The sequence below is a fragment of the Phyllobates terribilis genome, unplaced genomic scaffold (assembly GCF_046119375.1).
Source record: "Phyllobates terribilis strain yellow unplaced genomic scaffold, ASM4611937v1 Scaffold_5__5_contigs__length_657084704, whole genome shotgun sequence".
Lineage (NCBI taxonomy): Eukaryota > Metazoa > Chordata > Amphibia > Anura > Dendrobatidae > Phyllobates > Phyllobates terribilis.
This window is the reverse complement of record NW_027362765.1, coordinates 380,191,502-380,206,125: the sequence shown is the minus strand read 5'-3', so window position 1 is coordinate 380,206,125 and position 14,624 is coordinate 380,191,502. Positions and strand designations below refer to the sequence as shown.

The 14,624-nt window shown below is 44.8% G+C and overlaps 1 protein-coding gene across 1 annotated transcript in view; it reads left to right on the top strand.

Moving 5' to 3' along the window:
- Positions 1 to 14,624, top strand: part of SCNN1A (sodium channel epithelial 1 subunit alpha) — a 215,940-nt gene that overhangs the window by 74,113 nt on the left and 127,203 nt on the right. Inside the window, exon 10 of the mRNA XM_073684901.1 lies at positions 4,225 to 4,282. Coding sequence (XP_073541002.1) covers positions 4,225 to 4,282 — 58 coding nt within the window. The remainder of the gene's footprint in view (positions 1 to 4,224; positions 4,283 to 14,624) is intronic.

The window sequence follows — 14,624 nt, the reverse complement described above, 5'->3', positions numbered from 1 at the left end:
AAAACATGCTTTAAATAATTTTTGGAGGATACATTAATTTCCTTTAAAGAATACTTATTCTTACAAAACTAAGTGGTTTTAGATGTTTCCTCTGCTGCTCCCCTCCTGGAGGCTTTGTCACTGAGTGAGAAGCTGCAGCTGCATCCCCCTCCTCTCCCCTCCGTCTGGCTTCATTTCAGGGTCACTTTTTGTAACTTTTTTAAGCATTTATTAATAGCCCGTAGGAAGGCAATAGGGAGTCTATAAAGTGCTGGAAACTGAAAAAGATACCACTTTACCCTAAAAAAGATATATAAGTGAGAGTTGACTTTTAGATTTTTTGTAATAACGAGGAGGGTCACTGAGGGCACCCTGCTCCCCTTTCAGCCAATAATATGGAGGGGAAACCACCAGACAAATGCTTATTTCCACTTCTCGTTAGCACACGTAGCAGTTCTTTCCCATCACGATATCCCAGTGTAATAGGTGGTGTCCGAGTTAGTTCTGGTCCCATTTAGATGCCTTGGTCAGAAGGAACTATAGCATCTAAACGGTTCTAAAGAAAGTGATGTCTCGACACAGTCCTGGAGTGTCAAGGTATTGCATAAAAAACATATTGGCCAACTCTTTGGGAATGTCCCGGAAGTCTGAAAGACTTCCCAGACTCCTGGAAAAGTTGACATATCTCCGAAATACCGAGGAAGCCAAAATCTACCCAAAAATCAAACGCTTCAGGAAAGTTTGCTGTGCCGGGTGCCAGCAAGTCGCATCATTAATCAGAGCTCCATGCATCTACAGCGGTTTGAAAGTTTGTGAACCCTTCAGAATTTTCCATATTTCTATTATCAGATTTTCACACGCGTCATTAAAAGTAGATTAAGAAGCAATTCAAATAAATGAGTCAAAAATATTCGATTTTGCCATTTTTTTTATAGAAGGAAAATGATTCAATGTCACATGTTTGTGTGTGGATAAAGTATGTGAACCTTTGCTCTCGGTATCTGCTGTGACCTCTTGTGCCGCAATAATTGCATGTTTGTGTGTGGATAAAGTATGTGAACCTTTGCTCTCGGTATCTGCTGTGACCTCTTGTGCCGCAATAATTGCATCTAAACGATTTTGCATAAGCCAAGTTCTTTTTGGCTCTATTACATTGAAGAGTATGTAGATGCCACCATGTGAGTGATTTATCCGCCCAGTTGCCGGAGTGCAGCATAGCTGGCCAGGGTCCTGTAGTCTGTGGTCAAAACCTTTGACTTAGAAACAATGAAATGTAGGAAATGTATTTGTTTCCGTTTAACGACCTTAACAAAACTTGATGTAGCTCCAGCTGTGAGACATTTTGGGAAATTTTAGTGCAAAAAAAACACAAAAATCACTCAATATTTCAGCAGAAACCTGAAAAATGAATCATTAATTTACCAGCCAGGGCACTGCCAGCATTCCTGGGAAAATCCCAAGTGTCCTCCTCTGTATCTTGTAAGAAAAATCACTTCTCTGATGCCAGTTGCTTAATGTAATTTACAGTCATAATAAACATTTTGTACTGATTCTGAGTTACCTTATCTATTATGCTCCAGAGCTGCACTCACTATTTTGCTGGTGCAGTCACTGTGTACATACATTACATTACTGATCCTGAGTTACATCGTGTATTATACTCCAGAGCTGCACTCACTATTTTGCTGGTGCAGTCACTGTGTACATACATTACATTACAGATCCTGAGTTATATCCTGTATTATACTCCAGAGCTGCACTAACTATTCTGCTGGTGCCGTCAGTGTGTACATACATTACATTACTGATCCTGAGTTTCATCCTGTATTATACTCCAGAGCTGCACTCACTATTCTGCTGGTGCAGTCACTGTGTACATACATTACATTACTGATCCTGTACTGATCCTGAGTTACATCCTGTATTATACTCCAGAGCTGCACTCACTATTCTGCTGGTGCAGTCACTGTGTACATACATTACAGATCCTGAGTTATAGCCTGTATTATACTCCAGCGCTGCACTCACTATTCTGCTGCTGCAGTCACTGTGTACATACATTACATTACTGATCCTGTACTGATCCTGAGTTACATCCTGTATTATCCTCCAGAGCTGCACTCACTATTCTGCTGGTGCAGTCACTGTGTACATACATTACATTACAGATCCTGAGTTATATCCTGTATTATACTCCAGCGCTGCACTCACTATTCTGCTGGTGCAGTCACTGTGTACATACATTACATTACTGATCCTGTACTGATCCTGAGTTACATCCTGTATTATACTCCAGAGCTGCACTCACTATTCTGCTGGTGCAGTCACTGTGTACATACATTACATTACAGATCCTGAGTTATATCCTGTATTATACTCCAGCGCTGCACTCACTATTCTGCTGGTGGAGTCACTGTGTACATACATTACATTACTGATCCTGTACTGATCCTGAGTTACATCCTGTATTATACTCCAGAGCTGCACTCACTATTCTGCTGGTGCAGTCACTGTGTACATACATTACATTACAGATCCTGAGTTATATCCTGTATTATACTCCAGAGCTGCACTCACTATTCTGCTGGTGCAGTCACTGTGTACATACATTACATTACTGATCCTGAGTTACATCCTGTACTATACTCCAGAGCTGCACTCACTATTCTGCTGGTGCAGTCACTGTGTACATACAGTACATTACTGATCCTGTACTGATCCTGAGTTACATCCTGTATTATACTCCAGAGCTGCACTCACTATTCTGCTGGTGCAGTCACTGTGTACATACATTACATTACTGATCCTGTACTGATCCTGAGTTACATCCTGTATTATACTCCAGAGCTGCACTCACTATTCTGCTGGTGCAGTCACTGTGTACATACATTACATTACTGATCCTGAGTTACATCCTGTATTATACTCCAGAGCTGTACTCACTATTCTGCTGGTGCAGTCACTGTGCACATACATTACATTACTGATCCTGAGTTACATCCTGTATTATACTCCAGAGCTGCACTCACTATTCTGCTGGTGCAGTCACTGTGCACATACATTACATTACTGATCCTGAGTTACATCCTGTATTATACTCCAGAGCTGCACTCACTATTCTGCTTGTGCAGTCACTGTGTACATACATTACATTACTGATCCGGAGTTACATCCTGTAATATACTCCAGAGCTGCACTCACTATTCTGCTGGTGCAGTCACTGTGCACATACATTACATTGCTGATCCTGAGTTACATCCTGTATTATACTCCAGAGCTGCACTCACTATTCTGCTGGTGCAGTCACTGTGCACATACATTACATTACTGATGCTGAGTTACATCCTGTATTATACTCCAGAGCTGCACTCACTATTCTGCTGGTGCAGTCACTGTGCACATACATTACATTACTGATCCTGAGTTACATCCTGTATTATACTCCAGAGCTGCACTCACTATTCTGCTGGTGCAGTCACTGTGCACATACATTACATTACTGATCCTGAGTTACATCCTGTATTATACTCCAGAGCTGCGCTCACTATTCTGCTGGTGCAGTCACTGTGTACATACATTACATTACTGATCCTGAGTTACATCCTGTATTATACTCCAGAGCTGCACTCACTATTCTGCTGGTGCAGTCACTGTGCACATACATTACATTACTGATCCTGAGTTACATCCTGTATTATACTCCAGAGCTGCACTCACTATTCTGCTTGTGCAGTCACTGTGTACATACATTACATTACTGATCCTGAGTTACATCCTGTATTATACTCCAGAGCTGCACTCACTATTCTGCTTGTGCAGTCACTGTGTACATACATTACATTACTGATCCTGAGTTACATCCTGTATTATACTCCAGAGCTGCACTCACTATTCTGCTGGTGCAGTCACTGTGCACATACATTACATTACTGATCCTGAGTTACATCCTGTATTATACTCCAGAGCTGCACTCACTATTCTGCTTGTGCAGTCACTGTGTACATACATTACATTACTGATCCTGAGTTACATCCTGTATTATACCCCAGAGCTCCTTAATAAGTACTAAAATGAAAACAAAAAAAAAAGTTGACAAAACCTTTTACTTAGATTAATTCTGTATTTAAGCTGCTCAAAGATGGACTTTTATAGGTCGTTTTAAAAACAAGATCTGCCCTTTTCTCTGCAGCATTCAGTCTTTGCTGAAAAAATCTCCAATACTTTTAATTGTTTTATTCCCATCAGGCTGACGGACTATCAAATTAACGCCGGATATTCCCGTTGGCCGACCAAAGTCAGCGAGGTGAGACGCTGGTGGATGGCATCAAATTCTAAATAACAAATGAAGGAAACAGATATAATCCGGTGTAATCTCTATATACTACACCACACGGGACACATCCTCTATATACTACACCACACGGGACACATCCTCTATATACTACACCACACGGGACACATCCTCTATATACTACACCACACGGGACACATCCTCTATATACTACACCACACAGGACACATCCTCTATATACTGCACCACACGGGACACATCCTCTATATACTACATCACACGGGACACATCATCTATATACTACACCACACGGGACACATCCTCTATATACTACACCACACGGGACACATCCTCTATATACTACACCACACGGGACACATCCTCTATATACTACACCACACGGGACACATCCTCTATATACTACACCACACGGGACACATCCTCTATATACTACACCACACGGGACACATCCTCTATATACTACACCACACGGGACACATCCTCTATATACTGCACCACACGGGACACATCCTCTATATACTACATCACACGGGACACATCATCTATATACTACACCACACGGGACACATCCTCTATATACTGCACCACACGGGACACATCCTCTATATACTACACCACACGGGACACATCCTCTATATACTACACCACACGGGACACATCCTCTATATACTGCACCACACAGGACACATCCTCCATATACTACACCACACGGGACACATCCTCTATATATTACACCACACGGGACACATCCTCTATATACTACACCACACGGGACACATCCTCTATATACTACACCACACGGGACACATCATCTATATACTACACCACACGGGACACATCCTCTATATACTACACCACACAGGACACATCCTCTATATACTACACCACACGGGACACATCCTCTATATACTACACCACACGGGACACATCCTCTATATACTACACCACACGGGACACATCCTCTATATACTACACCACACGGGACACATCCTCTATATACTGCACCACACGGGACACATCCTCTATATACTACACCACACGGGACACATCCTCTATATACTACACCACACAGGACACATCCTCTATATACTACACCACATGGGACACATCCTCTATATACTACACCACACGGGACACATCCTCTATATACTACACCACACGGTACACATCCTCTATATACTGCACCACACAGGACACATCCTCTATATACTACACCACACAGGACACATCCTCTATATACTACACCACACGGGACACATCCTCTATATACTACACCACACGAGACACATCCTCTATATACTGCACCACACGGGACACATCCTCTATATACTATACCACACGTGACACATCCTCTATATACTACACCACACGGGACACATCCTCTATATACTGCACCACACGGGACACATCCTCTATATACTATACCACACGTGACACATCCTCTATATACTACACCACACGGGACACATCCTCTATATACTACACCACACGGGACACTTCCTCTATATACTACACCACACGGGACACATCCTCTATATACTACACCACACGGGACACATCCTCTATATACTGCACCACACGGGACACATCCTCTATATACTACACCACACGGGACACATCCTCTATATACTACACCACACGGGACACATCCTCTATATACTACACCACACGGGACACATCCTCTATATACTGCACCACACGGGACACATCCTCTATATACTGCACCACACGGGACACATCCTCTATATACTACACCACACGGGACACATCCTCTATATACTACACCACACGGGACACATCCTCTATATACTACACCGCACGGGACACATCCTCTATATACTACACCGCACGGGACACATCCTCTATATACTACACCGCACGGGACACATCCTCTATATACTGCACCGCACGGGACACATCCTCTATATACTGCACCGCACGGGACACATCCTCTATATACTGCACCACACGGGACACATCCTCTATATACTACACCACACGGAACACATCCTCTATATACTACACCACACGGGACACATCCTCTATATACTACACCGCACGGGACACATCCTCTATATACTACACCGCACGGGACACATCCTCTATATACTACACCGCACGGGACACATCCTCTATATACTGCACCACACGGGACACATCCTCTATATACTGCACCACACGGGACACATCCTCTATATACTGCACCACACGGGACACATCCTCTATATACTGCACCACACGGGACACATCCTCTATATACTGCACCACACGGGACACATCCTCTATATACTGCACCGCACGGGACACATCCTCTATATACTTCACCGCACGGGACACCTCCTCTATATACTACACCGCACGGGACACCTCCTCTATATACTGCACCACACGGGACACATCCTCTATATACTGCACCACACGGGACACATCCTCTATATACTACACCACACGGGACACATCCTCTATATACTACACCACACTGGACACATCCTCTATATACTACACCACACTGGACACATCCTCTATATACTACACCACACGGGACACATCCTCTATATACTGCACCACACGGGACACATCCTCTATATACTACACCACACTGGACACATCCTCTATATACTACACCACACTGGACACATCCTCTATATACTGCACCACACGGGACACATCCTCTATATACTGCACCACACGGGACACATCCTCTATATACTGCACCACACGGGACACATCCTCTATATACTACACCACACGGGACACATCCTCTATATACTGCACCACACGGGACACATCCTCTATATACTGCACCACACGGGACACATCCTCTATATACTGCACCACACAGGACACATCCTCTATATACTACACCACACGGGACACATCATCTATATACTACACCACACGGGACACATCATCTATATACTACACCACACGGGACACATCATCTATATACTACACCACATGGGACACATCATCTATATACTACACCACATGGGACACATCCTCTATATACTACACCACACGGGGCACATCCTCTATATACTACACCACACGGGACACATCCTCTATATACTACACCACACGGGACACATCCTCTATATACTGCACCACACGGGACACATCATCTTTATACTACACCACACGGGACACATCCTCTATATACTACACCACACGGGACACATCCTCTATATACTACACCACACGGGACACATCATCTATATACTACACCACACGGGACACATCATCTATATACTACACCACACGGGACACATCATCTATATACTACACCACACGGGACACATCATCTATATACTACACCACACGGGACACATCCTCTATATACTGCACCACACGGGACACATCATCTATATACTACACCACACGGGACACATCCTCTATATACTACACCACACGGGACACATCCTCTATATACTACACCACACGGGACACATCCTCTATATACTATACCACACGGGACACATCCTCTATATACTACACCACACAGGACACATCCTCTATATACTACACCACACGGGACACATCCTCTATATACTACACCACACGGGACACATCCTCTATATACTACACCACACGGGACACATCCTCTATATACTACACCACACGGGACACATCCTCTATATACTATACCACACGGGACACATCCTCTATATACTACACCACACAGGACACATCCTCTATATACTATACCACACGGGACACATCCTCTATATACTACACCACACAGGACACATCCTCTATATACTATACCACACGGGACACATCCTCTATATACTACACCACACAGGACACATCCTCTATATACTACACCACACGGGACACATCCTCTATATACTACACCACACAGGACACATCCTCCATATACTACACCACACGGGACACATCCTCTATATACTACACCACACGGGACACATCCTCCATATACTACACCACACGGAACACATCCTCTATATACTACACCACACGGGACACATCCTCTATATACTACACCACACGGGACACATCCTCTATATACTGCACCACACATCCTCTATATACTACACCACACGGGACACATCCTCTATATACTACACCACACGGGACACATCCTCTATATACTACACCACACGGGACACATCCTCTATATACTGCACCACACAGGACCCATCCTCTATATACTACACCACACGGGACACATCCTCTATATACTACACCACACGGGACACATCCTCTATATACTGCACCACACGGGACACATCCTCTATATACTGCACCACACGGGACACATCCTCTATATACTACACCACACGGGACACATCCTCTATATACTATACCAAACGGGACACATCCTCTATATACTGCACCACACGGGACACATCCTCTATATACTACACCACACGGGACACATCCTCTATATACTACACCGCACGAGACACATCCTCTATATACTACACGACACGGGACACATCCTCTATATACTACACCGCACGGGACACATCCTCTATATAGTACACCACACGGGACACATCCTCTATATACTACACCACACGGGACACATCCTCTATATACTACACCACACGGGACACATCCTCTATATACTACACCACACGGGACACATCCTCTATATACTACACCACACGGGACACATCCTCTATATACTACACCACACGGGACACATCCTCTATATACTACACCACACGGGACACATCCTCTATATACTGCACCACACGGGAAACCTCCTCTATATACTGCACCACACAGGACACATCCTCTATATACTACACCACACGGGACACATCCTCTATATACTACACCACACGGGACACATCCTCTATATACTACACCACACAGGACACATCCTCTATATACTACACCACACGGGACACATCCTCCATATACTACACCACACGGGACACATCCTCTATATACTACACCACACGAGACACATCCTCTATATACTACACCACACGGGACACATCCTCTATATACTACACCACACGGGACACATCCTCTATATACTACACCACACGGGACACATCCTCTATATACTACACCACACGGGACACATCCTCTATATACTGCACCACACATCCTCTATATACTACACCACACGAGACACATCCTCTATATACTACACCACACGGGACACATCCTCTATATACTACACCACACGGGACACATCCTCTATATACTACACCACACGGGACACATCCTCTATATACTACACCACACGGGACTCATCCTCTATATACTACACCACACGGGACACATCCTCTATATACTACACCGCACGGGACACATCCTCTATATACTACACCACACGAGACACATCCTCTATATACTACACCACACGGGACACATCCTCTATATACTACACCACACGGGACACATCCTCTATATACTACACCACACGGGACACATCCTCTATATACTACATCACACGGGACACATCCTCTATATACTACACCACACGGGACACATCCTCTATATACCACACCACACGGGACACATCCTCTATATACTACACCACACGGGACACATCCTCTATATACTACACCGCACGGGACACATCCTCTATATACTACACCACACGAGACACATCCTCTATATACTACACCACACGGGACACATCCTCTATATACTACACCACACGGGACACATCATCTATATACTACACAACACGGGACACATCCTCTATATACTACACCACACGGGACACATCCTCTATATATTATACCACACGGGACACATCCTCTATATACTACACCGCACGGGACACATCCTCTATATACTACACCGCACGGGACACATCCTCTATATACTACACCACACGGGACACATCCTCTATATACTACACCACACGGGACACATCCTCTATATACTACACCACACGGGACACATCCTCTATATACTACACCACACGGGACACATCCTCTATATACTACATCACACGGGACACATCCTCTATATACTACACCACACGGGACACATCCTCTATATACCACACCACACGGGACACATCCTCTATATACTACACCACACGGGACACATCCTCTATATACTATACCACACGGGACACATCCTCTCTATACTACACCACACGGGACACATCCTCTATATACTACACCACACGGGACACATCCTCTATATACTACACCACACGGGACACATCCTCTATATACTACACCACACGGGACACATCCTCTATATACTACACCACACGGGACACATCCTCTATATACTGCACCACACATCCTCTATATACTACACCACACGGGACACATCCTCTATATACTACACCACACGAGACACATCCTCTATATACTACACCACACGGGACACATCCTCTATATACTACACCACACGGGACACATCCTCTATATACTACACCACACAGGACACATCCTCTATATACTACACCACACAGGACCCATCCTCTATATACTACACCACACGGGACACATCCTCTATATACTGCACCACACATCCTCTATATACTACACCACACGAGACACATCCTCTATATACTACACCACACGGGACACATCCTCTATATACTACACCACACGGGACACATCCTCTATATACTACACCACACATCCTCTATATACTGCACCACACATCCTCTATATACTACACCACACGAGACACATCCTCTATATACTACACCACACGGGACACATCCTCTATATACTACACCACACGGGACACATCCTCTATATACTACACCACACGGGACACATCCTCTATATACTACACCACACGGGACTCATCCTCTATATACTACACCACACGGGACACATCCTCTATATACTACACCGCACGGGACACATCCTCTATATACTACACCACACGAGACACATCCTCTATATACTACACCACACGGGACACATCCTCTATATACTACACCACACGGGACACATCCTCTATATACTACACCACACGGGACACATCCTCTATATACTACACCACACGGGACACATCCTCTATATACTACACCACACGGGACACATCCTCTATATACTACACCACACGGGACACATCCTCTATATACTACATCACACGGGACACATCCTCTATATACTACACCACACGGGACACATCCTCTATATACTACACCACACGGGACACATCCTCTATATACTATACCACACGGGACACATCCTCTATATACTACACCACACGGGACACATCCTCTATATACTACACCACACGCGACACATCCTCTATATACTACACCACACGGGACACATCCTCTATATACTACACCACACGGGACACATCCTCTATATACTACACCACACGGGACACATCCTCTATATACTGCACCACACGGGACACATCCTCTATATACTACACAGCACGGGACACATCCTCTATATACTACACCACATGGGACACATCCTCTATATACTACACCACACGGGACACATCCTCTATATACTACACCACACAGGAGAGCTGACAGATCCTCTATATACTACACCACACGGGACACATCCTCTATATACTACACCACACGGGACACATCCTCTATATACTACACCACACGGGACACATCCTCTATATACTACACCACACGGGACACATCCTCTATATACTACACCACACGGGACACATCCTCTATATACTACACCACACGGGACACATCCTCTATATACTATACCACACGGGACACATCCTCTATATACTACACCACACGGGACACATCCTCTATATACTACACCACACGGGACACATCCTCTATATACTATACCACACGGGACACATCCTCTATATACTACACCACACGGGACACATCCTCTATATACTATACCACACAGGACACATCCTCTATATACTACACCACACGGGACACATCCTCTATATACTACACCACACGGGACACATCCTCTATATACTACACCACACGGGACACATCCTCTATATACTACACCACACGGGACACATCCTCTATATACTGCACCACACATCCTCTATATACTACACCACACGAGACACATCCTCTATATACTACACCACACGGGACACATCCTCTATATACTACACCACACGGGACACATCCTCTATATACTGCACCACACGGGACACATCCTCTATATACTACATCACACGGGACACATCCTCCATATACTACACCACACGGGACACATCCTCTATATACTACACCACACGGGACACATCCTCTATATACTACACCACACGGGACACATCCTCTATATACTACACCACACGGGACACATCCTCTATATACTACACCACACGAGACACATCCTCCATATACTACACCACACGGGACACATCCTCTATATACTACACCACACGGGACACATCCTCTATATACTACACCACACGGGACACATCCTCTATATACTACACCACACAGGACACATCCTCTATATACTACACCGCACGAGACACATCCTCTATATACTACACCACACGGGACACATCCTCTATATACTACACCACACGAGACACATCCTCTATATACTACACCACACGGGACACATCCTCTATATACTACACCACACGAGACACATCCTCTATATACTACACCACACGGGACACATCCTCTATATACTACACCACACGGGACACATCCTCTATATACTGCACCACACGGGACACATCCTCTATATACTACACCACACGGGACACATCCTCTATATACTACACCACACGGGACACATCCTCCATATACTACACCACACGGGACACATCCTCTATATACTACACCACACGGGACACATCCTCTATATACTACACCACACGGGACACATCCTCTATATACTACACCACACATCCTCTATATACTACACCACACGGGACACATCCTCTATATACTATACCACACGGGACACATCCTCTATATACTACACCACACGGGGCACATCCTCTATATACTACACCACACGGGACACATCCTCTATATACTACACCACACGGGACACATCCTCTATATACTACACCACACGGGACACATCCTCTATATACTATACCACACGGGACACATCCTCTATATACTACACCACACGGGGCACATCCTCTATATACTACACCACACGGGACACATCCTCTATATACTGCACCACAAGGGAAACATCCTCTATATACTACACCACACGGGACACATCCTCTATATACTACACCACACGGGACACATCCTCTATATACTACACCACACGGGACACATCCTTTATATACTACACCACACGGGACACATCCTCTATATACTACACCACACGGGACACATCCTCTATATACTACACCACACGGGACACATCCTCTATATACTACACCACACATCCTCTATATACTACACCACACGGGACACATCCTCTATATACTACACCACACGGGACACATCCTCTATATACTACACCACACGGGACACATCATCTATATACTACACCACACGGGACACATCCTCTATATACTACACCACACGGGACACATCCTCTATATGCTACACCACACGGGACACATCCTCTATATACTACACCACACGGGACACATCCTCTATATACTTCACCACACGGGACACATCCTCTATATACTACACAGCACGGGACACATCCTCTATATACTTCACCACACGGGACACATCCTCTATATACTACACCACACGGGACACATCCTCTATATACTACACCACACGGGACACATCCTCTATATACTACACCACACGGGACACATCATCTATATACTACACCACACGGGACACATCCTCTATATACTACACCGCACGGGACACATCCTCTATATACTGCACCACACGGGACACATCCTCTATATACTATACCACACGGGACACATCCTCTATATACTACACCACACGGGACACATCCTCTATATACTACACCACACGGGACACATCCTCTATATACTACACCACACATCCTCTATATACTACACCACACGGGACACATCCTCTATATACTACACCACACGGGACACATCCTCTATATACTACACCACACGGGACACATCCTCTATATACTACACCACACGGGACACATCCTCTATATACTACACCACACGGGACACATCCTCTATATACTACACCACACATCCTCTATATACTACACCACACGGGACACATCCTCTATATACTACACCACACGGGACACATCCTCTATATGCTACACCACACGGGACACATCCTCTATATACTACACCACACGGGACACATCCTCTATATACTTCACCACACGGGACACATCCTCTATATACTACACAGCACGGGACACATCCTCTATATACTTCACCACACGGGACACATCCTCTATATACTACACCACACGGGACACATCCTCTATATACTACACCACACGGG